The following is a 27,388-nucleotide window of genomic DNA, read 5'->3' on the forward strand; positions in this document are numbered from 1 at the left end:
TCAGAGTAGGAGCAGATCCAGACACCGTGGGCTGAACAAGGTGCCCTCCAACAAAAATGAAGCAGGAGATCAAACTCCTGCAGCAAGTTGGCTCTGAGAGGGAGGAGTACTTCCTTGGGGAGATGGGGGCCCTCCACATGGAGACACCACAACTCATGGATGAGCCAAAGGTTAGGGTCTGCAAGCAGAGGGAGGAGTCTTTTACAGAGGTGAGTCGCCGAAACTGTACTCAAGTAATAGCTCGTTTACTTTGCAATAACAAGTACTCACGTAGAAGTAAAAGTAGTCATCAAGACTTTTGTTTTAAACAATACATTTATATATCCCACTGGATTCACAAGGAGATGGTTTGAGTGGATGGAGGCTGTACAAAGTACAGGACACCAGAATCTGCGGTTCACATCCACACTCCTGCAACAAAAGCGCTTAAAGTAAGGAAATTTCATGATTTTGGGTAGGTTTAAGCAATAAAGGCATTTTGATCATCATTTTAATTAAATATATACAAACAAAAGTCATGCATCAAGTCACCGCTGACTTGTGAATAATGCTGTGGTCACTGCAACTTCCATTTAACTGACTAATGTTCTACTTTCATTTCATCTGAGACGTCGACCCGGCAGGCATTCAGAATAACTACATAGAAACAGCCAAGTTTTGTGTGATGGGCTTGTTTGCTTGTTTGTAAATCACATGGAGGCATAAGTATTGACTGTACTGTTTCATGATCAGTTAAAAACTCCATGTAGTGGGTTTAATTTCTTAATTATAGGGATGCAACAAAACAAAAAACTCAAGGTACGATAATACGATAAAAAGTCCTTGTTTATCGTGAAATTAAAAACCAAAGAAACAATGTAATTTAGTAATTGATAAATCTAACATGGAATAAATCTTGGTGGGAACTAATAGGTTTACAAAGAGTACAATCATAACTACGTTGGTGTTATGTCAATGAAATTGAATTGAACTGAATAATGTATGTACAATTGCAAAACAAAATCAATGGGGCAGTCAGAACCAGCAATTTTTCACTGCAATATTTGACATATAACATCCCTACCTCATTATCTTAATAGAAAAGCATTACATTTCACTCAAAATGTATTTGCTGTGGTAAATTAACTGTGTAATTTTGAGGAGACAGGACTGTATTTGTAGTGAATGTGTCCCACAAACAGACTGACTGGAGAGGAGAAAGGTGTAACTTTAAGTAAACCTTCCCTCTCCATAGCATCAGACACAGTGTCTGTGTCTCTGCAGTCTGGGTCCACTGTATAAAAGACCCGTTCAGCTGTTCACATTATCTTGAGCTCAGAGCCATTAGGACTGAGCTGGAAACATCAATTGTGTTGCAAAGCATAAACGGCATTATATATAACTGTAAGTGAACTGTACGTGAAGGTGAGTGTCTGTGTGTGTTTTTATGTGTGTGGCTGTGCACACGTGGGCCTCTAAGGTTTATAGATAGAAGCTGTTTGAGTCATAAAAACAAGATAAGTGTTGTGTCAATAGTCCAAGCTGGGGCCATTAATCTGAGCCCAGGCTCCACTACTGTAACCATGGCAGACGCCGCGAGCTCGCACTGTAGAGGTGGAGGAAATTCAGTATCCATTAACCTAAAGGGTGGCCATGCCATTAACAGAGGGGGTCAGAGAGGTAACGTTTCAGCCAGCGCACCGACAGCATGGACGTTGCCATAGCTTGAAATACATCATCACCAATGAGATTAAATATGTCGCCTCAGGTACGTCATCATATATCACGGAACGACCTGTGCAATATTGCTATTTAGAAAGCTATTTATAGATGTACACTACAGCTCCTCTTCTCAAATTCAGTCACAACACCAGACAGTTAGACTGGCTTACGCCAACAAACATAATTTAGTTCTTATCAGAGTTTAGCAAAACCAGGTTTAAAATGAGTAAATACAGATAGAAATTTAAGTAGAGCTTTGTCATAATAAAAAAACTAATCTAAGCTTAGTGAATCCAAGTTTATTAATGTAAATTGAAATAAGTAGAGCTTAATTAGTGCGCTTACTTATCCTAATTAAAATAAATAAAAATTAATACTAATAATTGGGACAGAGCAAGTATAAAGGAGGGGGAAACCACTATTTTTCAGCTGCTTTGTATTTAAAAAAAGGTACTGGCTGTTTGCAAGTTAGCTAAAAACTACACAAAACAAGAGACCGTTTTAGTGGATCAACTGGAAAGAAAGAAAGAAGAGGCACATCATAAAACTCATTAAACCTCCTCAGGACAAGTTTAAAGTTAATACTGGATCACTTTTTAAATTGCAGTTTAAAGTCTTGGTGCAACAGAATTAAATTCAATCTGGAGTTAAAGAAAAAACTACCTTGATATAGATAGAGGTTTAAATTTAATCTCTACAATTTAAGATAATCAAACAATAATTTAACCTGGTTTATTTTTAAATGAATCCATGTGGGTAAAACCAAGCACTTAAGTGTCAGGTAACGATGGCAATGTTAGTGGCAGATAGCTAAAATAATATTGATCGATATTGATCATTAGACATTGTTGATTCACGGTTAATGGTGGAAATGACGATGGGAAGATGGCATAATTAGTAGAACTTTATGAATAGTGCATGATCACAAAACAGTGTACAACTTAATTTGCATTTAATGAGATGTTCTTTCATTCTCAAGAGAATTCCTCAGCAATTACAGGTAAATATAACAACATGCTATTATTCATGCTTGTTTAGGGGTGGATGCCTCAGTCAGCTCAGTGTGGATAAACCAAGGTATGTGTGTGTGTGCATGCGTGTGTGTGTGTGTGTGTGTGTGTGTGTGTGTGTGTGAAGGTGTCCCTCCAGGCTGCCGTGGTATTCTCACAACAGCAGCTGCAGCCTCTCGATAAGAGTCACACTAAACAGCTTCACTTTGAGGACAAAATGAACTGAAATGTTAGGAGGAAAACATTTAGAGAAACACACTGACACAGACACACACACACATATTTCTGTAACATGGCAGATATTCAGACGCTAGTAGATTAGCCGACATGAAACAAGGCATTTTCCTCAGAGAGGGAGGACAAATTTTGCACACCGTCTGGAAACTCTGCAGTCGGGCAGAGCCGACATTATAGCCACGTCCATCTTGAATGCTTCCTATAAACAGCACAGCCTGGTATTATGTCAGAAAGTCACCATTCAGCTTATCTCTGTAAGTGCATTAAGTTTCTATAATGTGTTTATTCTATGTGAATGGGTGCAAAAGAGGGAGTAGAGGGATGAAAAAGAGAAGGCCAAATGAAGAAGTAGTGAAGGAGGAACAGAAGCAGAGACGATTGTCTGGATGGCAGAGAGAATAAAAGGTGAGAGGGTAGCACAAGACAGAAAAAGAAAGCAATAAGTAAAGAGGAAAGAGGAAGTAAAGGCATATGAGGCTTCAAAGAGCATAAAAAGGAGATATCAGAGGTAGAACAAAAGAGTGACGATAAAAATGGAAACAAAATATGACTGAGAAAGACAGTGAGGATTAAAAGAAAGACTGCAGACTGTAAAGTATTCTTGGACTTGTTGAAGCAATGCAAACACAGACTCCACATACATTCCTATGAATAAACGCATTAGAGTCACACATGTACTTGGCATGTTAGCTGTTTGCTAATGCTTCACTGACATGGAAAGATTGTATTTCGGTAGAGCAACACTGTAACCCTAAACTAAGCCTAATATTAACCCAACTCAAACCAAAGTAAGCCATTTTCACACATGCACTCCAAACTATGTCCCGAGAATCAGCACGGCGCATCGTTCGAATGTGCCCTTTAACACATGTGGTCAGACGTGTTCACACGTTAGAAATAATCTGTATAGTTTAGGAGAGGGGCAGTGCCTGCAAAGTGTGCAGGAGGAGGAGGAGGACTCATCCAAAATGATGATTGTTTTTGCACTAATATCAATATAAAGTGAGTCCAAAAAGTAGTGATGGAAGCAGAGATTGGTGATAGACACCGAGACACACTTCATGGTGCGCTGGGATCTGCAGGACGTGAGGTTAAAAAAATGTCTAGATAACCACAGTGCATGTGTGAAGGGGAGTTTAGTCTTTGCTGAAAACAGTGGCTTGTTTGCTCACTATTTTGGTGCTTATCTGAAACAAGCTGTGGCTGTCGTTGTGTTCCTGGGCAAGAACATGTTAACTCTAATTAGTATGCAAAAGATTGCAGTGTGATTGGTTACACACATGAACAGATTTGTTCTGGTTCCAGCGACAGTCATGGGACATTTAAGAGTGGCAGGAAAAAGAAAGAAATCACAGTTTGTGTAAAAATATCATTATTTCACATGGGAAACAAACCCCAGTCTCCTGTGGACTTGGTCACTCTTTATATTACATTTGTTCTTTGCTTATTATTAAACACATAGAACCACCTAAACTACCCCTAACCAAGTAGCATTTGTCCCTAAACCTAAGAAAACAGGTGCAAACAGTGCATCACTAAACAAGCTCCATTCTTACTGTGTTCTCAGCACTGCGTTCTTGGCAACAGACATACCTCTCTGAAACTAAGCAGACTTTTTACTTTGGAAATAGCTTTAATGAGCTTTAAATTCAGTATCACACCTGAGCTACCAACATTAAGTGAGAGAAAAGTGGATATTGTTGCAGGTAAAGTGAACACAGGTTAAAGATGAATGCAATTTTTCGGCTCCACTTCCCCACAGGAACTTGTGCTCCATTTCCTCATTGTGATACTCTAACTCTAAGTTATGAATGAGCCATCATCGTACTGGTTATTCTACCTTTTCCATCCAAGCAGGGAGGAAGGAATCCAATACTTGATATTATTAAATTAGGAGCAATTTCCTGACTCAATCAGATTAGGTGCACACTGACCTTGTGGTGCTTGAGAGTCATATCATTAACATGATTTACATGAGCAGGAAGCACCTAGTTTTCTTTTTTACAAAGTACTTCATGAAACACTACAAAAATAAACATGAATAATAGATATCATTCATGAGCAATTTAGTATCTTTCAGTCACGAATAGTGAGCCTTGAAAAAGCTTTTGCTTTATATACAGCAAATCTTGATTATTACTGATGGGGGTTGTAGTTTTTTATTTCAGCTTGCTTTCAAACAACTACAAAGAGTTTAGACTGACAAGTGTGTTTTGTTACTTGAGCTCAGATGTTGAGAGTGAGGTTGTAAATTAAAGACATTTTGGATCCCTTGCATTTCTTCAGATGACTTTGATGCAGGAATCTCCATCCCTTGTGACAAATGGTTAAAGTTACAGTCAGAATCCAGGGAATGCATTATGTCAGTGAGGGTCCTCACAAGTATAGATATGTATGCTTGTTTTCAGGGGGTATTTGGAAAGCATATGGGGCACGTGGCTTGTTTGGGACCATGCAGCGTGAAGTATGCATGTGTGACAAACTGAAGAGCGTCCGTTGTGAGCAGCATTTGTGTTGCGTGTGTGTGTGTGGGTATGTGTGAGGGTTTGTGTGTGTCACTCAGCAGCATGGGGTGGATACCAGCTGAGTTTAAAGAGCAGCATGTAGAGGAGAGACAGCTACTGTCTGTCAACCACCGTCGAGCACAGGGGCTCCGAATTCCCATTCATCCCCTTCATCTGGCCTCAGTACAAACAGACCACCAAATCAGAGCCGGAGATTTCTGTGGTTTCAGAGTGGTGACTGTGTGTGTGTGTGTGTGTGTGTGTGTGTGTGTGTGTGTGTGTGTGTGTGAGTGACAGTGGATGAACCACACTGACTGAGCCTCCTAAAGCCCTGCAGCAAACAGTATCTGGCTGGTATTTTTCAGAGCAGACAAATCGACCCTTGAAGATCAGGCCTGCTCCTTGTTAACCTGGGTGGTACACACAAACATCAACACACGCACACAAACTACACACACGTCTTGAGTCACTAAGGAAGTGTAGCCATGGCAAAACAATTTCATGCTAAGAATGAAAAGCACAACAGAAAGGCACACAGACATTTATGTTTTCACATTATTAGTATTTTGTAGTATTTTCAGTATGCTCAATGTTTGAATTCAGCAATTACTTACACAACGTTTTTGAATTTTTTTTCAACACATAGAGGATGTGAAGCCCCTGAAATGAGCTTTAATGCAACAAGTGCTTAACAGGCACAGAAGATGTAGTCTGAGGTAAAATGGTTTTGTAACACAGATGATATGTGATACTGCGGACACAAAGGACAAACTGGCTCAGCGGGATTTCTCCTGGTGCTTCTGATGGCCAGTCCGACTGCGGCTTCCTGTCTTATTCGTTTGCAAATTTATTTATTTATTTATTTACTTATTAAACTTTCTAACCTCAGCTCAGTCGATCAGTCACCCAGTCGCAGCTTTACTGCATTGGTGCATCAGGATTTGTTTGATTAAGTCTCCTGTTTAGCTGATGCCAGATTTGTGTCAAACTATCAAGAATAACCGGTTTAACTAGGCTCGAAATCAAATCCACCACGGGTTGTGTGTGCAGGCTGATGTTGTCAAATAAGAATTCAGAATCTCAACAAAAGACTGTGGCCTTTTGGCCGCAGGGCATTTAATTATTTTAAGGGGCATGAAGACAAACTGAGGGGGCACAGCGACCTTAGCCATCATGGACCCTGTGAAATTCCTGCACTGATAGACAGTCATCTATGATGTGAGTAAATGAAGAGGAAAACATACCCCTAAAATGCCAAAACAAACAACAAAAGCAAACAAGCAGCTTTCAGTTTCACTTAATTCTAAAGAAATGTATGAAGGAAAACAAAACATTTTGCCATATTAGTGCTGCAGTATTGTTAGCATGAACCAAGAGAAAATATTATTTATCATTTAGGGCAGCAACAATAAACATGCACTATTACTAGAAATATGACTCAGCTGGTCAGCAGTTCAGGGAACAGGCAGGTATGAACAGTATAATACCTCTTTTCCTTTGTAAGTCAGTAAAGATTATTGTTTTGCAAATTCCATATATTCTTATACTGCATACTGGAACTTTTCCTGATAAATACTTTGCACATTTCTGCATAAAACTGTACATATCCTTCACTTAAATAACACATATTTTTAGAATATTTTCCCATACTTTATTGTCAATCTTCTATTCTCTAGTTGTACTTGCATTATATCTTTTTTCATATTTTTGTACCTACTATGTAGATTGTTATGATTCTGATTTCACAATAAAAAATAACTAGCTATCATACATGCATACTACACACATTATATCACATTATTGCTGCATACACAGGTCCTCAGCCAGATAGATGCACTGGAAAACACATTCCTCTTGTGGTTATGTGGTTATCATTAATTTTTGTCTCTTGTTTGTTTGTGCTCTTCAGAGGTGCTTTCACGAGACGGTATTAAAATTCAACCTAACACCCCAGCCTTTAGTGCTACATGTTCTACGGTAATTGTTGTTGGGATCCTGAATGTCACAGGGACAAAACAAGGCTCAAGTGATTCTGGTCTCTTTCTTTGGTGCCATGGTAACTGTGATTGAGAAAGTTCAGCTCTGCTTTGTTTATCCACAGAGAGGTACAGAAAATACCGCTGCAAACCTACAGTGCGACCAACGTAGACACATAGTGCCACTCCCTGTGATTTTATGCTTTCAAAATATTACCAAGCATCCAACAGCAATGATTTTTCAACCCCGCTTCTTGGCTACATTAAAAATAAATGCTTCTGAGATTAACAATGGCGCAATTTAAGTCATTACACATATGATTCATTCTCATAAAAACCCTAACAAGAAATTTACAATAATCCTCTTACAAATGGCTGCTGCTCATGCCAGGGGAACAATAAGCTGTTCTCTGCTCAATTGAGCTGCATACTAATAGGGTGATTATGAGGCCTAATTATCAGATGGCACTTGTCAAGAAGAAGCCGTGCAGTTTGCCCCGAGGACGAAATGCAAAACAGAGACAAACTGTTGTTTCGGCTGAGAAGCCACTGAGCAGTTTGTCTATTTTATAATACAGCTGGTTAAAGGTCAAGAGGACAAGTCTTTGGATGACAACCATGACGAGAAGTCTGAGGACATACCATCAGGTACAAATATGCGGTAAATGTAAAGTACACACAGGACAATGCCCCAGCAGTGAGTCAACTCTGCCAGCACTGAAGTCACTGGTTATTATTAACGTGCACCATGAATACATTAGTCACGTGTTGAGGAGGATATGAAATATGCATATTCCCTGAGGCCAGCATATGGAGCAGGGATGGTTAAGAGGAACTGCTAAGAATGATGAACACCAACAGTCCTGACATGGTGACTTTACACTCAGTGATAGAAAGCTTAACACACTGAAGCAGTATGAGCGTGCGTGTGTGTGTGTGTGTGTGAGAGAGAGAGAGAGAAAGTGGAGAGTTGTCTTTCAGTGTCTAATCCCCCCTAGTTGTTCCTAATATACCATACCACCATAAAATGCTCTCATGTTACTTTAAAAGGACGGTTTGGAAGTGGGGCTGTATGAGGATCTTATCTATAGTCAGTGTATAACCTACAGTAGCTGGAGGTCAACACTCCCCCAGTTCAGAGAAGCAGGAGTCCCAGTGTACGAAGGTAAGCAACGCGCTGCTGTGGACAGGGTGTTTTAGATGCCTCAAGAAATCAAATATCAGTTTAAGTGTATATTAAATTTAGAGTATTTTCACTGCTTTACCTTGCTGTCAGAGAGCCCGTTGCAGTGGTGATCTGCTGTTATATAGAGATGAAACAGTGTGAAGATTTAATATTATAGTGACTAAAATATCACTTTATATGTGCTGAAAATGTTATAAAAGTACTCATGCATACTTAAATCAACTTTTACATTGAAAACTTGAAAATTGATGTTGGACAATATTTACTGTGAGTGTTTCAAAAAATTTGTACTGGTAATACCAACTGTCAATAATTTTATCACAGCTTATTATGAAGCTGATTATTGCTTCATCCCAACTGTTATGTAAGCCAAATATTGCTGGTGTGTTCTGCCAGGTAATTTTTCCCAGCAGAACATGGGAGCTGCTGGTCTACCACTGCCTCAAACTGACAAATTGTCTTATTGTGTGGCTTCGGTGAATCCAAACTAACCTTTTAAAACACCAAAGTCACAAAATAGAGACAAATTCATACAGAATATAGTGTTGCGTTCAAAAAACACAAGTGATCTCATTCATTTTGAATGCAGCATGGTGCAGCAGAAAAAGCTGAAACTGAGCCATCTTTTGGAGAAAAGCAACCCGATGTCACACAGTGGTGGCCAATCACGTAAGCCAGCGATCAAAACTGCTGTAGTCAGCCCGAAATATCTCTGAAAACAGGCATTATCCAGGCGGAGCTCATGATCAAACTCTACAGTTGCATCCTTGCTTGGTACATTTTGTGTACCCAGCTTTGACTTCTGGGTCTAGTTTGCACTCTATGCTGCAAAACAGTCAGACAGAGCTTTGCTTTGGTTCGTATCCATTTGTCTAAGAGAGAAAGAGAGTGCGGCTGTGGTCGTGCAGGGTGGAGACTGGGAGAGGAGAGGGACCACTGATAGTGAGAAAGCTGGTGAATCAAAGAAATAATGAATATGTTTCACACCGGTTATGTTCTAAGCACAAATGAACACCCCCAAACAACCCTGCGACTAATCTCTGCAATGCCTTATTCTGTCTGAATGTGGCCTAACACAAAAATACTAATGCAACAAGACACTATTACTGTTTTTGTCAAAGGAGTCTGGTGGCTTTGGAGAGAGCAATATATGGTTTACTGTTGTAAAAGGCGGTCTGACAGCAAGGTAAAGCAGTAAAAATACTCTCAGTAGTGCACACTTAGTTTTGCTGCCAACCTTGTCCACAGAGGTGCATTGCTTTGCTTCCTATCCCTTTAATATACCTTCTACTTAACCATCTGACTGTTTTTCGGCACTCTTGTGGCTGCCAGTGAGCAACAGGACAGTTTTTGAGGAGTCATGGGCATCAGGAGGGACTGGAGATTTGCCATATTTCCAATCTCACACACTGTTAATAATTCAACGTTTAATATAAAAACAGACGGGCTGTCCGGGAGGGAACAATAGCAGTGAATTATTGATATCCCTCTTCCTCTTGTCTCTGGATTAGAGGACGGTGATATAGAGTAAATAAGAGGAGAAATTATATCTGGACCAATATTTTTCTGCCCCCTAAAGAGCAATCCCCTGACCTCAAATGTATTAAGGTTGAATTACGACTCGTTATTGCTGCTGTCTTTGGAAAGCAGTTAAAATGTGCTTTGAATCCTGATTTATTAAATAAGCAAATGAAAGAGCTTCAGTGGGGCTCTCATGCTTTCTCTGCCTCCAGTTTTTTTTTTTCTTTTCAATGATAGCAACGTTTGGAAAAGGAGACTCCCTGAGGCTTTCACTTCCTTTCCTCCAATTACCACCAATGTCACCTCTCTTTTTTTCTTTCAAGCCTCCTCTCTCATTTTATCTGTCAGTCTCAGCCCTCGATGCTCCTCTGTCAGCCTGCCTGTCCACTCTGCTGTCTTTCTCTCAGTGTGGCTCTCTCGCTTTGCCCATGGGCAGAACAGGAGGTAGAGGATGAAATATACAGAGACCACAGCAAACACAAATAAATGCCACCTCTGTACCCTGTACATGCACACACACACTTGCAGATCTGGCACTGACCCCGGTGGGAACAGACTCAATCTAAAGCCTCTGCTGCTAGAGAAATGTTTCCATCAAATATCAACTCTGAAATTGATCCCACTGCTGGCAGGTGTAGTGTTGAAACCCTTGATTGCGTTGACAATCAGCTGAGAGTCAATACAGCAATATAGAGATGAGGAGACGGCCTCATATGAGCTTCATGTGATTGGTATATTTTCACCACTTCTTTGTGCCTCCTAGCCAATCTGAGCCAGGTTCTGGCCAGTTCTCCAGAGAGAAGATGCAGCAAACTGGTACAGTGAAGGACACTGTGTCTTCTGCAACACTCTCCTCTCCCACTAACATGTACAGTACAAACCCACTCACATACAACCACCATGAATCACTCGACCGTCAAAAAATGCACACACATCCATAACGAATGTGTCATTAGACTTAAGTAATACAAATAACAGTGTCCCAGACATGGGCTGTATTGAAATTAAATGTATTAAAAATATCTATTTAATTACTTTTGAGTATTTTATAATTAGCATGTTGCTGAGCAAAAAAAAACGAGATGTAATTTGCAACAAAGTACTGATATTTTATGCAAGGAAAGCTTACTAAGTAACACCAATATACAGCTGAGAAAAGAGCAAATAGCAAACACATGAGTCCGTGATACTTTTTTAATACTAAAAACCACCAACATGTCCTCATACGACAGAACAGGTCGACTGCCACTGACTCCCAAAATGACCAATATGACTAAATATGACCAGAGTACCAGGGGAACAGTCACAGTTTGGTTAGGTTTAGGAAAAGATCATGGTTTGGATTAAAATAATGTTACACAAAGTTGTGAAAAGTAAAGTAACTTTAAATAAGTCAAAGTTGACTTTTAGTTTCCACGGGACACTAACCACGGTTTCCTGAGTGAAAGTACCGTGATTGACCTGTCCACCCCTATGCGGACTTTCTTGCTTTTCATACTGCTTCTGTCATAATTACTACAGACACTAGAGTTTGCCACATAATAAGAAACATAAATAAGCTGCTTGCACTGATGACCTATACGCCCATTTTTCTGATAACAGAAGGCTGAAACCCCCCAACATGTACCTCTGAATGCACAGCCTCCACCTCTAAGACATTCTGATCAGCTACTTCAAATCTCTGATGAAGGAAATTAGCTGAACTCATCTTTTCATTGTAAGGTTAAACCCATATTGAGGCTTCATAAAATGTAATAATATCAGTTTGTATAGAATATATTTTTGCATTTTCAAAGTACAAGTTACGCATGATTTAATTAAATGCATTTCTGTACCATTATTTTGCATTTTATTCAAATACATTTGATGAGCAAGTATTTGCAATTTGTTACAGGATACTTGTTGATGTATTTATTCACATCCTTGGACAGAAAATTAATTTAGATAACAGAATTAAAAAGCTAAGATCAGCTCTGTTTGAATAACACTTTCAAGATTTGGTAGTGTGATGAAGGCTTTCTTATTTCCCTAAATTATTTTTAGAAAAAAAACGGAGTGCTTTCAGCAGAGTATGGACAATGTGCAACAATTTCATTGGTTGTCCTCTAATTGCAGCGCCAAAAAATCCCCAGAAATAAATCAGCATATGGCCCTGCTGTCATCACCTATAGCTCATAATCACACCCACGCCCCCTGTAGCACACAGCTCCTTATGTGCTTGTGTCTGCCTGTTTGTGCGCCTCCACATACGTGTGTGTGTGTGTGTGTGTGTGTGTGTGTGTGTGTGTGTGTGTGTGTGTGTGTGTGTGTGTGTGTGTGTGTGTATGTGTGCGTGCGGGTGTCTCCAGTCAGTTGTGTACAAGTGCAGCAGAGAGCAGCAGTGTGAGAAGATGAAAACATCAAAACACACAGAACAGAGACAAGGTCATACGTCTCTGTTCTTCTCTCAATAAAAAAAAAAGAAGTCAATAAAGCAAACTATTCAAATGAATCCATCAGAACAGCCTTGGATGAATCGTTGCTAGATAAATGCCACGCGATCAACTCTGACTGATGGCTACACTCTGCAGAGCCTGGCTCATCTGCTGGCAGACCGCCAAAGCTGTTGATTAAGCTTCTCATCACCGATTAAAAACAATAACTCGCCTCATAACAGAGGTTAGATTATGGTTTGGAAGCCCTGCTAATGCTAAACAAATACACTGAACCCCTGAGAGCCGGGCAGCTGATTTCTAATCAGCAGAGACAGATCTCATTACATTCACATGCCTCCCATGCTTCACACTGTAGAGATCACTGCTGCTGCTCCAGTATATGATCTCCAGTTGTGAGCTTGGCAATCATCCAGAGCATATGATTTATGCTTTCTGTTTATTTAACCTTTACAAGATTGTATCCTCATTGGAGTAAATGCTTGGTGTCTGAGAAGAGTGTTTTAGTGTTTATCTTAAAAATTAATGTTCAGCCTCTGTCTGCCTTTGAAGACGCATTGATCACAGGCTGCTCCTGTCACATCCACATTTGAGCGGCGGCATGTTCGTAAGGCATGGAGATCAGGAGGTCCTTGCCAAGGCCAGAACAGATGTGCATTCATATGTAAATACATAGAGCTGTAGAGGGCCACAGTAATGACAAGTTGTTGACAACAGGATTCATAACCCTTACAGCAGAAATACATGCGACACGGATGCTACCTGTCACAGAGGCGGAGTGGAGCAGCTACACCGAACTCCATCTCTGTAGTGTGTGGTTGCATGCCAGCTGTGTTTTCTGAGAAGATTTAAAATAGGATAGACGATAGATGATCAGACCAACTGTGCGCATATTGAGTTTTGTCAAGTGTGGTTATGCAAGGTTTGGAAGCGTATATTAACTGGTACTGAATTAATGTAAAAGATCGTTTTAACTACAGGATCATTGGTACTGAAGAAGCATTTATTTAATCATTTTTAAACTGATTGTACAAATTTTTTACACAGAAATGTAGATTTTTTTTCCTGTTGGAGGGGTGCGTGACTTCATATGAAGAGAAAAAAACAACAGCCGTTTAAAAATAAAGATGAGCTGCGCGATGAACACATGGGTGCGCGCGACTTCCATGCTCAGTAGGGGTAGAGTAAAAAAATTATTCTTATATGTATCACAATCTTGAGGCACCAACCCTAACTCTACTACATTTTAGAGGTGAGAGAGTTTCATAATAACCTTCAATCTACTAAGCATCACTAACCTCTCCTTCAACCTTCTCCCTGCTCCATCTCCTCCCATAAACACACACAAATACATCATCGTCATTTCGCCTACAGTTGCACCCCGGCCCCTACCACGTCTGCCCTTTCTTTGCCCTCTTTTTTCAACACCTCAAATCCCTTTCCCCCCTCTTTGCCAACACTACATTTGCACCAGTGGAAATTTTATCCTCCCAGTCTCCTGTAAAATGCCCAAAATCTAAAAATACCATCCCTGCTGCAGCCACATCCTCATCTGAACTCCTCACCCTTTCCTAACACCACAACAACTGCTATCCAGATCCGCCCCATACCTTTCCCCCGCTCTCCCCCCTCTACTCATCCTCCTCCTCTTTCCTCTATACTTCATCCAGGCGAGATCTAATTCACGATGAATAATGGATGGACGGACGGATGGATAGAAGACTTTCATCTATGAAGGTTCTCTTTCTCTCTCTGTCTTACTCTTGCGGGATGGCTGTAGTGCTAATGCAGGGCAACATGCATTGGAGATGAGCCCAGGGACCTCCCACTCAGTCTGTTTGTCTGTCTGCTGCCTGAAGGATCTCTCTCTGTTTCTGTTTCTATCTCGTTCTGTTCCAGACTGGTCATCGAAAATCCCATTCAAACCATTTCTCATTGTTTTCCAACCTCCTTCCTCTTCGTCGCTCTTTCATAATCATCACATCAAACATAAAACTGAAGATTGCTGTCCGTCTTTCTTTATTCCTGTCTTCATCCAATTACCTATCACCTTTTTCCATCGTTCATTACCTCCCTTCGATTAGTCCTGACCTTGGGATAGTGATCCTTGGTTTGTATTGACCCTGCCCCCCCCCCGCTCCCCTCCCCTCTAATACCCTTAGAAACCTCATCAAAGGACGAATCGCACAATCCACTGCCACCTCCACTGTTAACTGCTTTGTTAGACAAAGGCTAAACCTGCTTGAGTGAAGGAAAACCCATTATGGATGCAACTGCTCAAGCTCAAGAAATGTCCTGTCTGAATGGCAATCATGTGTATGATTGTGAAAAGATCATGATGCCATGGCAGTCTATTCTCCAGTGGATAAGGGGCCTCAGGCATCTTCACTTTTCCTGGAAATCTTGACTATGGGAGTATAGTATGGGGCAGAGAAACAGATGCTGATAAACAGCGTCATATAATTTTTATAGACAATAAATAAGGTTTTGTCTAAAAGCAGCAACAGCAGAATTTGTCTGCCTTAAAGCTCCAAAAGATCTCACTCAGTTTGGGCTGTTAGACTCACTTACAGCTGTTGTATTTCAGTGGTGCACCATTTGATTTGATGTGACTTGAATTTTCTCTTTATCTACTTGTAGCTGGCATGATGATTAAAGGGATTGTTTGGGTTATTTGAAGTGGGGTTTTATGAGATACTTTTCCATAATCAGTGTATTATTTACAGCAGATAGCTGTCAGCATGCCCCCAGTTTGGAGAAACAGCAGGAGTACCAGGGCAGGGACCCAAACTATGTACTGCTGTGGACAGAGTCAGCAGCTAAATTTATTTAGCGACTGTAAACTTTACCAAAAAAAAAAAGGTAAAAAAAAAAAAAAAAATCACCACAAACCACAAAATGTGTATGACAACATTATGGACATTATGCGAAGTATCACTACAGCCTGAGACACTTTTGTAAAAGTGTATGATATGTTTTGTTTAAGCAGAAACAGCGGTTTTATTACTTTCACTCAGGGGTGGAAGTAATTAATTAACTAAACTCTTAACTTAGAGCGTGCAGAGCAGGTGACACCAGACAGCAACTGCAGCCCTGCTGCATCCTGAGCAGAAAGATCCTGTGGTGCGCTGGGATTTTATAAATGACCTATAGGACTAGGATGCATACTTTAACTTTCTTTATGCAAAAATATAATGTTTTCACATCTCAAATGATGAAAAGAAGTATTAGGAAGGAAGCGTTAGGAACACAAACTAAGTGATCAAAGCAGCAGTAGACCAGGCTTATATAATGGTGGTTTCTCATCATAAAAGACATTCTGACTGCAAGGTACAGCAGTTTTTTAGGTGGACCTTTTTTATACGTCTTGCTGCTGACCCCTGTCTACAGCAGTGCATTGCTTAGCTTCATACACTGGGACTCCCGCTGCTTCTCCAAACTGGGGGCGTGCCAACCACCATCTACTGGAGGTAATGCACTGAACCAACCCCCACAAAAACCCAACAATTAGCGCTTGGAAGCGAGCAAGAGCAGCAGCTTGTCAAAGAGCCCATCAATAATGCAGGCTGGAGGGAGACCCTGGCTGCCACATCACTGTCCTGCTGAACCCTCCTGCCTGTCTACCTGTCTGTCTGCATGTCCATCTGTCTCCCTCCCATCCATTGCCCCTCTCACCTTCTGAGTGCCTGCCCGACCTCTTGCCAGCATCTGCCCGTCTTTCAAACCACACACAAAGTTGTATATATTTCTAAGCCTGGCTGCTTGTGTTTCTGTAATGCACTGAGCTGCTGTGGCTGGGGAGACTCACTGTAAACATATTTCTTATACAAAAAGAAATATCACAAAAATCTGATGTATCCTGTGCTCTACAGATCTTGAACTATTAATCAACACTTTAATTTTCTCCCATCTAGATTATCATAACCAACACGTCTCTGTCAATCTGCTCTACAGTTGGTTCAAAATACAGCTGTGAGGTTATTAACCAGAACTAACCCTTGGTCTCACGTTACCCCTGTTCTAGCATCCCTCCACTGGCTTCTTGTAAAACACAGAATAATGTGACCTTGCCCCCAGGTACATTTACACATCTTCTTGTTCCATATTACACCCCTCAACCATGATTGTCAATTCTCTGCCTTTTATTCATTCCCGCTCCAACTGCAAAACAAAAAGGGACCTCGCCTTTGTTGTTTTAGTCTCAACCCTCTGAAATCATTGACCTCTGGCCTCTTAATTTTTTTTTTTGTTTAAAGGGCCAGATTAAAAAAAAAAAAAAAGTGAAGTACCAGGGTTGGACATTTTCACTTTCTGACCTGTAAAGTTAGGAATTTAAATGTAAAACAACATACATTTTAATTTTTTTCTGTACTTTATTAGTTTTCATAATTGGGAAAAAAAGTGTATGTATGTTATGTGTTATGTTATTCATTTCTTATTAAATTAATGGGCACCTATTTTGATAATTGATAAATCAGTTTGAGTAATTTTTTAAAGAAAACAGTCATATATATATACACAAGGTTGTTTGTGATTAATATAATATTCTAGTGTGAACACAATATTTATTGTTTATCACCTGTAAGGGATGGTAATGATTAATAATTAACCATGAATCACTGTGTGTTTTGTAAATTATTAAGGAACAATTGATTACTTTATTGATTGGTAATGTGTTCAGTTATTGGTTAAGGAAAATGCACAAAATAAGCAATCCTAATCACTTTCATACTTGATGAGAAATAACATGAATAAATCACAAAGAAAAGATTCTCATGAAGGCAACAAACTCATCCAGTGGCTTGGACACAGTGCAAGATAAACAGCATCATTTAGAATGAAAAAAAAAACAAAAAAAACAGATGCAGTCATATTTTAGCAAGACTGCCTGAACAAAAACTTCAATTATCAACATGCCAAAGCAAGAAAATTACAGAAATCAGAATGCTATTCCACACAGGGGGGCGAGGACAGACTCCGAGGGGAACCAACAACAGTAATAACAGCTGCTGTTCCATCATATACGCCTGCAGAATAATAATCAGCGCTGTATTACACAAGCTAGCAGCCTTCAACTAACCTCTCATCATGTTCGTCAACAACGGCACACAAAATGGCGGGCGAGCCAGTGGCACGGACAACAACACAAAATAGCAGAATAAGTGCAGGGTGAAAGGTGCAGTTGAGGCCGTGATTCATGCTACCGCTTTCATTACGGAGATTAGGTAGGTTGGCTCACCCACAGACAGAAAAATATTCATTAGAAAGTGGTGTGAAGGGAGCTGAAAAAGGCGCAGTGATGAGCAGGTTTACTGTTCTGTTAATTCTGCTGTAATCAAAGCCATGAAGAGGCAAATTAGACAGAGACAATACTGTCCGGAGGAAGCGCGGGAACAAAAGCCCAACAGGCCGCAGAGGCAGCTGGGATGGTGCAGGTGTCTGATAGTAAAACGAACATCTGGCTTTGTAGTTGCTTTGTTCTGAGTCAGTGAGAAGCAGAGTGAAACATTAATTTCATCCATCCATTCATCCACCCTTCTGGTTCCGTTCTTCATGTTCTTATTCTCTTCACAAAACATGCACATGTTCTCTCTTCTCACTCTGATAGCAGCCCAGCATCACTGGACCACTTAAACACAAACACTGTGTGGTCTGGGACTGGCTAGGCCCCAAACCAGTCACACCAGTGTTAAAAAAACTATCTGTATAAATGTGAAGTCTGTATTTCCAATAACCCCACAGCACAGACACAAACCCACACACACACACATCCATACAGACATGCTGACTCTTATTTAAACACAGTGCACCTCAACATCATTATCTCAGCAGTTTCATGCCCAGTAAAATACAGGTAACCTGCCACATATTTCCATTTCACTGTGGTGTATAATGAGATTGTTAATCTGCAGGCTGTGGGTTGAATGAGACATGGCTGTGATGATAGCTAAAAACATATTCTGAGATAAACTGAAACACGTTTCAACATCTTACCTTGTAAAGATGTCTAAACGTAAGGCTAAAAGTCTGGATGGCCACACACATCCTTATCTTGCTCTCTAAAGGAACAGTTTCAGACTCCTTAAAGGGTAACTAGTAAAGGGTATTTTTCAAGCTGGACCTTGTTTTCCCATGTTTCTGTGTCTAAGTGACTAATGGGGACTACAATTTTCGACACTTGCCCAGTATTGACCCAGACCGCTGCAGCTGTCAGCCATGAAATGGGCTGCAATGTAATCCTTATGGGCAATTAGACCTCTCAAAGTTTCACTAAAAGTGCTTGTTTTTGCCACCGACACTGGCTCAGCCTGTTATTCTGAGAATCTGACAACAAACTCACCTGACTGCCTTTACAGAAACAGCAATTTTATCATTGTACTTTGTAAAACATTTGGTCTCAGATCAGTCTCAAATGCATTTTCTGCATGTTTCTGTTTGTGATAAGAAATGATGAGATAAGCCACATGGAGCTCCGTAGCTAATGTACAAAGTTATATTTCACCAATATAAGCTAATGTCAGCTCTGCCATAAATGGTAAGCTGTGGACCGCACCTTCACATGGGTGAGAGAGCTGAAGATGTGACAGCACTTGGTTTTGACTCTTTTTCTTGATTTATTCTCGGTTTAGGTGGTCTTGACTACAACGCTGAAAACATTTTATTTAAACTTGACATAAGCACAATAATTAAAACTCATTAAAAGTGTCTGGAGAAAATATCAGGAGAGGAGCAAGAGGGACAGTGGAAACACTGGAAACAGCAACAGTGGAAAGATGAGCCAAGACATTTTTGTTTTGTCCCTTGTTGTTCCCATTAGTCACTCAAACACAGGGTTGGGTTCAGGTTGGGTTCACGTCCAAAAATACCAACACTGCCCTTTAAATAAAAGTGGATGCCTAAGTTCAACATGACGAAGCACAGCACTGATAAGGTTTGATTAAAAAAAAATTATATATATGGGAGGCTACGCTTTTTGGTACATTTCTTTTTGATGGAAATTGCAGCAATTCATCACCAGACAAAGAAGCACTGCAAGCATCCCATTTTCACACAGCTGCTTTTATATGGTTATTGATTTGACTGCATAAAAAATAAAAAGCCCTAAAGGGACAAGGCAACTGACAGCGAAGCCACAAAACAGCAGCGGAAATAAAGTGGAAGAAGGAGCTTTGGTATATAAGACAGCAGAAATGTAACATGAGAAATCATCCATTCATCATTATAGTTTTTTTTTAGGGGTCTGACTCATTCATCTTGGACATCTAGACCTTGTGATTCAGAGGAAAATCCATTCTCTGGTCCCCAGAGCAGTAAGTCAATAACATGGCACCCCATTCTCCTCCTCGGACGGTGTGTGTGTCAGTGTGTGTTCATGGTGCAACACAGGAGCCCCGCCCTGACTCCCAGTGTTAATCCAAGAGTGCCATCAGTGCCATCTTCCCACAGACCACCCCCCGCCCGCCCCCCCCGCCCCAACCCTCTCACTCAGACAGTCCAGCACAGATACCATCGCAGTAATAGACTGACCATTTACAGAGAAGCACAATGAAGGACACAATGAATGAATGACTGAATGAATGAGACAGCAAATGAATGACTTACAGTGTAAAACCTGCCTGCAGGATTAGAAAAATCCGACACGATATAAACGTAGGCCTGTGGCATGTAAAGCATGTCAGTGTTGCTGGAGATAGGATGACACACAGACACGCACACACACAGATTCCTGTTAAAGCTGTGTGTTTATTATCCGGGGCCATTGTTCTCAGATCTCTGTAATAATCAGCAGACTAATTGAATTAGATTGTGATATAACTCATTCTAATGGTTGGAACCAGAGATCCAACCAGCTGTTCTTGCCATTGTCTTCCACTGGCTCTCCACAGAGTACAGGGACAGGCGTGTTTTAATTACAATCACACAAGGACCAATGGAGGGACAGAGGGAATGAGAACAAAGGATCGTAACGAGGGGTGAAGGGTCACATGCAGCAGCAGAGCCGCCATCATGTGCATGTCTGTTTGCAGCAAGCTCTTAATTATTGTACATCCATCTTTGTTGAAAGTGAATGATTAATTCGACTAAAAATGGTGCTGAAAGACGCGCATGTTCCCACTGATGGGTAATGTCTGTTTAAACAAAAGCCATGCTCGCACTGCGACACACAACGCAGCATGAAAGACAGTTATGTGCTTATGGAAAGATCTAACCATGAATACTACACGTTTTGTTAATGTAGCTGGCCATGTGTAGTGACAACGATACATATGCAGAGGCCCTGACAGAGGCTTTGAAGTGCTGCCTGTTCAGTGCTGTGTGTTTCTACAGCTCTATCAGGTACAGCAGGACGTCCACTGAGAGAGCAAAGTGGGTGAGCAAGTAGTTATTCAGTTAACCGTCTCCCTCAGGCAAGAGAAACATCCTCTGAATACCAAAAACGTTGCTTTTTGTGATGAATTAGGCCAGAGACAGAGAGAGAAAGACACAGAGCGCACTCTTGAATAAATTCTCATCATCAGTCTTCCACTAACAAATTTAATAAAATGATCAAGGTTTCAAATCTGGCTTAAAATAAATTGTAGCATCATAAATAATCACAATGTGTGCATCACAATGGTGACATAAAACTGTATTTTTTAAAAGGCTAGTCTGTTTTGTTTGGTTAAAAACCTTAATTTAAACCATTTCATTACATTTTGATTGCTAGTGTCTTAAGTTGAAACAATTTATTAATCAGTTAGACAATCGACAAACTAATTTGACCTATTTTGAGCATTGATTAATCTAGCAATGATACAAAACATTCCCGAGCTCCAGCTTCTGACTTGTGAGTATTTGCTGCTTTCTAGCTGTCTCAAGCAATGTGAGGCCGTCATCTTGGACTCGGACACACCATCAGCAACGTGAATAAATGGCACAAAATTGCAAATGACATTTCAACATGGGTGACAATTCACATCAAGCTCGACATGATTTTGCCAATAAATTGGTGAGTTTCACTGGTTGGTTGAGGAGCTGAAACTGAGCCACGGCCACTTCATGACGTATTTCAGCACTGCTGCAGAAGCTGGCACCAAGCTTGAAGAAGCAGAGGAGTCATTTCAGAAACTTCAGAAATAATAACTTCAGAATAATCAGCCTTGGTCTGAAAAAAGTAAAAACTCAGCAAAATTACATCAACATGAGTTCTTGCACTGGCTGCATACAGGTTTGAAAAATATTAATGTGTGAATTAATCATGCAAAAAACGTTAATGGTAAGAAAAGGTCTTAAATCATTAATGGTATTAATTGTTGAAGTGTTACTGGTTCCCCATGCTTGCTCTGCCTGCATCGTCCAATTTGCATGTGGCACATACAACAAAACAAAAAGAAATAAAAAGGGGCTAACAAGTGTTGAAAATCTTTTTTGGCACTCAACTTCAAAAAATGAGGATAAAAGCTGAAAAAAGACAAAAAAGACAAACTGATAACAAATGCTCGGAGATGAGCGCTTCATTAATCTCAGCGTTAGTGGTTCAGTCCCTCACACGAACTTGTCAAAGCGTCTTTGAGCAGGACGGTAAACCCAAAACTGCTCCTGATGCTCCAGAGCCTTGCACAACAGCTCTGCCGGCAACGTTTATACGACTGAGTGAACGAGAAGCAAATTTAAAGAGCAGTCCAGATTTCCAATATTGTTGTGCCCCAATTTAAATTCAATTAGATTTGACAGATTGGGTCCAGTGGATGTGAAGAGAAAGTGCTGCAGTAACCTTGGATTTTATAACACCTGCTAATCTAGTTTCTGTTATGAAAAGTCAACAATATCTCGGCCACAGCAGAGGGTAATAACAGGGCTCAATAAAACTGTTTGTCTGCTTCTGCTGCTGTTTTCATTATAGCCTCCTTCTCTTTCCCATTAAAACACCACCAGGGACAGACGACTGTCCGTTACATTCAAACACGTCTTATTCTACACAACAGACGCCACAGCTGAAACGCTTGTCTTTGCACTTGCCTACTACAGCGTTTTGGTAACATTTTGGGCTGTGCCAAAAATGTGTGAAAAGCACACAAATCAATATGATCGAGCTGGGACTGTTGGAACGTCACAGCGACGCCAGATGAATGGCAGACTGTGATTTTCTACTGATGGATTGATCCCGTCTCTATTCATAAGACACGCTCACCTATCGTGTGACAGACTGACAGAGGCAGAGCAGTGACCCATGAGTACAGCTTAGACCTGAGACAGGAAATGATTTATCATCCACGCCGAGCTCGCCTGGCATGGCTAACAGCCTCTGGAGACAGCGCTCAAAGAAGAGACACAGCTCATACATTACGACTGAACAAGACGTGTGTCCTATAGGAGTATTTAATGTGCTACTTATGAACAAGCAATACCAATAGAAACACCAAACATGAACAAAAAGCCACTGAGCATTGATAGACACAAATCAGTTTTCATACAGTAGAATATTTTACTGAGGGTGTCCTTTCATGCCGACTGCAGTCAAAAATAAAGTCAACAACTGTCTGAAACTGATCTTTATGCTTGAAGCTGACTCACGCACACAGGCTCACACACATACAGACGAGGCACTAGATCATCCAGACACTCAGTGACTATGAGTTACGTCTTTGGCGCTCATGGATAGAATGGCATCATACTTCCATCCACATCAGGTCCGCTCAGCTGGAACTGAGCTCTGAGAGTCACAGCTCTGTGAGGGGCATGTTTCACAACACACACATTTTGCCGTGAGCACACATGCTCATAACAACACAGACTAGCGAACGTTTTTCTCCTCCATCACAGACACACCAGTCACACCAGTCACAAACTATAGAACAGTGGTTCTCCAGTGGTGATCCTGGGACCCTTACAAGGGTTTGAGGAAAGTTTTCATTTAAATCGCATTATATAATAAAATATTTCTTTATTTTTACAAAATGCATCACAGTTCAATGAGTAATACTAATATAATATAATATAATATAATATAATATAATATAATATAATATAATATAATATATATAATACTAATTTGTGCTGCCACCTATTAGTCAACCAAATGACAATCCTTGTCAATAGGGACAGGATGAAAGTATCGGTAGGACGGTTGCAACATGGACATTTTCTCTTGTAATATTAGCTACAACTAGGGGGTTATACCGCTAGCGCAGGAGCTTTGGACTACCAGGGGGAGGAGGATTTTTAAGGCCCAGCCCAGAGGAGACCTGGTGAGGCGCAGCACCAGAATGAGCACCAAAACATGGAGCCAGGTGAGTGGACTAATGAACCGTGCACAGAAGCCGTCTACCCTCTGAGACCAACGGAGACCAAGTTCACGACAGAGAATACAGAACCGAGGAGACTTGCAATGGCCCTGACCAAGACTCTGACTGCAGATGACTGATGATGACGTGGTGGGTTTGGGGACAGGAGAGGCGTTAAGCGAGCAAGTTTGAGCCGCATTTATTTGCAAGTTATACATTATCCATTGTGTTTTTAAGTCCATCAGTATCTGTTTTTGTCAAGTTGGAAGTTTTTACTCATTCCTGTGTTTTTAACAAGAAGACTTGTGTGATGTTATGCTGTTAGTATTGTCATTAACAGGTGGCTCACATTGTATCCCTTGCAAAATTTATATTTTAGGCTTATTATGGTGCTTTTGTACAACATTTCTCATAATGTAGCACAGTAGTGCCATGAGTAACATCTAGTCATAATGGCCTTAACTCATGACTACTAGTTCACACGAAAAATTCAGGGGAAAGCCCTAATTGTAATTCCTAAAGCTGAAATAGATCATAAATTACGTTCTAATCTAGCAATCTATAACTCTTAATAAATATACTTATATATAAATCTTCTTCCTGCCAGTCGTGCATGTGTCACCTATTAAATTGGAAACTGGCACTCTCCACAGACATACTTGTCCCTGGTATGTTCTCTATCTTGCGAGGACTCCTTGGCTGAGAAAAAATTGAGAACCTCAGCTGTAGACAGAACTGCACGTCACCACATCATAAACCAAGTCTCAAGCCTGCAGCTAAAGAAAGTTGTTTACCTCCACAAACATGTTTCTAAAATAAAAACAAATGGTTCACATTCTTTCCCTCACCACACATCACTTGCGGTCTAATGCCAGAGATTAATTATAGCGAGGGGCCTTCCTTATCTTTGCTGAGCTTCACAGCAACACTCAGCACTGCTGGACACTGAACTCCAGCTCTGGTCTGCAGGTTGTTTTAACCCACTAAGTGTTTACTTCATCAAGACAGATTTAAGACTGATTGTCAACAACACGACTTTATCACTTCACCAAACTTTCAACTCAACTTCAAACAATTATTTAATACAGGCCAAAAAGTTAAGCCAGTAAGGGGGAGGTAATGATTTGGCTGTCATCTTGCTGAGTCATAGCCCACAGAGTGAGTGGCAGCATGTTAGCAATGATTTCCACCTATTTTTAGCAGATGAAGGGCTGTTATTCTGGGGATGCCCAAACAGGCCCCAAGCAGCGTGCACTGGGAACAGAGGTGTGTCTCTGAGCGGGTGCGTGTGAGTGAGTGTCTGCCTCTGTGTCTGGGTTTGTTCATCCAAACAGGGAGTCTCCTTACCTTCTATGGACGGGGCTTGGTCCTGGGCAGCATACAGCATTTCCTTGAATGCCTGGTGAGGAAATAAAAAAGGAAAGTCACTGTCTGCAAACACTACGCCAAGCACGACTGTATACTGATGTACTTTGTATTTCTGGTTTCTATGGACTCCACTGACTTGACATATACTTTAACACCCGGCAGGGGATTGGTCTATACGTGTATGGTAACTGCAGGACAACAAAATGTCAAAGTCACCTGCTGATTCAGTTCCACATCAGATCAAATAAAGAAAGTGTGTTTACCGTATATATGCTGGTCTCAGCAAGAAGAGATTACAGGACACCATGAGATTACACAACTGTTAGGACCATCTGCTTTTACAGTAGCATTTAAACCATCTAAAGTCATTTGAAAGCCATTAACTAAACTCTTGTTCTCCATATGGGAAGATTACAGCACCCGCCCCACAGCTGTTAACATAATGAACAACACAAGCACAAACACAAGCACTCTGACAATTTAATGATCTCATTTACTCGCAGTTTCACTGGTTACACAGAGATTTCCAGAGCCTACGATAGCTTTAAGACCTAAGAGCACAGAGACCCAACGGTGCCATGTTTTGGTTGCCAGATCTGACAGAGTGATTGCTGTAAACAACAAGGAATTTCAGCTTGCAACCGGGTTGTGTTATCGCTCTTCGTGTATAATCTTTTGGGTGAGTGAGCTTGCTTCAAGGTTGCTCTGATCTAAAATAGTGAAATAAGTAAAGACAGGAGTTTGCCCAACTCCACAAGACTTCCCAATAAACAACTACTCCAGCAGAGTGCATTCAGTAGAGTGCAGATCTCTGCCATGCAACAGCTGGTGAAGCAACTACTGCAATGCCTCCACAACTGCCAGATACAACCAGCAGAGATTTATAAAGGTTTTAATCAAAATTTTGTGTATAGTGTACTGTCACTTGTCTTGCATAGAACAGTGTAATGGTATTGAAACTGAGCATCGCAGGTTCACCTAACTGTTTAAAATTAAGAAGAAAACAATAAATGGGACGATACATCCAAATTCAATTTAAATATTGTTATTAGTGTTGGTCAAATATTGTTATTAGTGTTGGTCAAATAGATTAATACATCACCTATCGACAGTGGACTCAATCCTTCACCAGTTGGTTATTTTTGGGGGCTTAATTTTCATATTACTTTGCTAATGTAACGGTCTGCAGAGCAACAGCTGCAGCTCTGCAATGCACTCTCATCCGGTGACACAGTACACACCCACTCTGCCAGAGCCAAGTGCACCAAGATGGGTGAGGAATGATGGGTAATCAGTCCACAGAACCAGACTCTTTGCACTCTTTTCACACAGAGAATTAAAGATTTAATGCAACCAAGCCAGAGTTGGTGGTTGTTGGAAGACTGGACAAACTAACAAACACAGTAAAACCTGAGAAACTTAAAGTCAGATGGTCTAAGTTTGTATTAAATAAACAGCCAAATTTCTGCTTATATTAAGCCTCTAAAGAAATTACACAGTGTAACATCTGCATTTACACATTCATACATAGCACATTAAGTTATACACGTGCCAGGGCTCATCTGACTGTCTAACATGTTGAACAAAACGTTGCCCAGTGTATAGCCACCATTTATATTAAGCGAACAAACAAATAAAGATCCTTTCTCCAGATGGAATATTGAATATAGTCTGTGCAGCATATTCCTCACTCTTAAGAGCTTCTGCTTCTTACTAAGTTATAATATTTGTTACCTTCTTTATTGTTTATTGTAAAGTCTGGTGGAGTCACACCTACTTTCTTTCCTTACTTGTTTCACTCTGTTAGTTTAAATAAATCATAGCAACAACACAGCATCACTCTCATTCGCTCAGGCATAAGATCTTACAATAAGAAGGACACGACAAACTGATTGCAAGCTAAATAAAATAATAAAAACGATAATTAAGATAACAAATGAAGGACAACATTTTTTGTCCAGTATTTAAAGTGAATATTAATAGCATAAATTAAAAAAACTGAATTGGACAGATAATAATATTTTTGTCTGTCTAATTAAAAGAGCAGATTGTGGAGAGAGAGAGAGACGGACAGGCAGACAGACTAACTGACAGATACAAAGCATAGAGAGAGAGCGATAGCTGCAGTGGTTAAATGAGGTTGTTTCTCTGCAGTAAGATTGATCTTGGAGATAATGGAAACTGACAGA

General features: G+C 40.5%; 1 protein-coding gene across 1 annotated transcript in view; it reads right to left on the reverse strand.

The window, feature by feature from the left end:
- The window catches only part of xpr1a (xenotropic and polytropic retrovirus receptor 1a), a 96,197-nt gene that overhangs the window by 60,647 nt on the left and 8,162 nt on the right, over positions 1 to 27,388 (reverse strand). The window contains exon 2 of the mRNA XM_084722265.1: positions 25,179 to 25,230. Within this exon, the coding sequence (XP_084578391.1) occupies positions 25,179 to 25,230 (52 nt within the window). The remainder of the gene's footprint in view (positions 1 to 25,178; positions 25,231 to 27,388) is intronic.

This window comes from Lutjanus erythropterus, chromosome 7 (genome assembly GCF_056507025.1).
Source record: "Lutjanus erythropterus isolate fLutEry1 chromosome 7, fLutEry1.hap2, whole genome shotgun sequence".
Lineage (NCBI taxonomy): Eukaryota > Metazoa > Chordata > Actinopteri > Lutjaniformes > Lutjanidae > Lutjanus > Lutjanus erythropterus.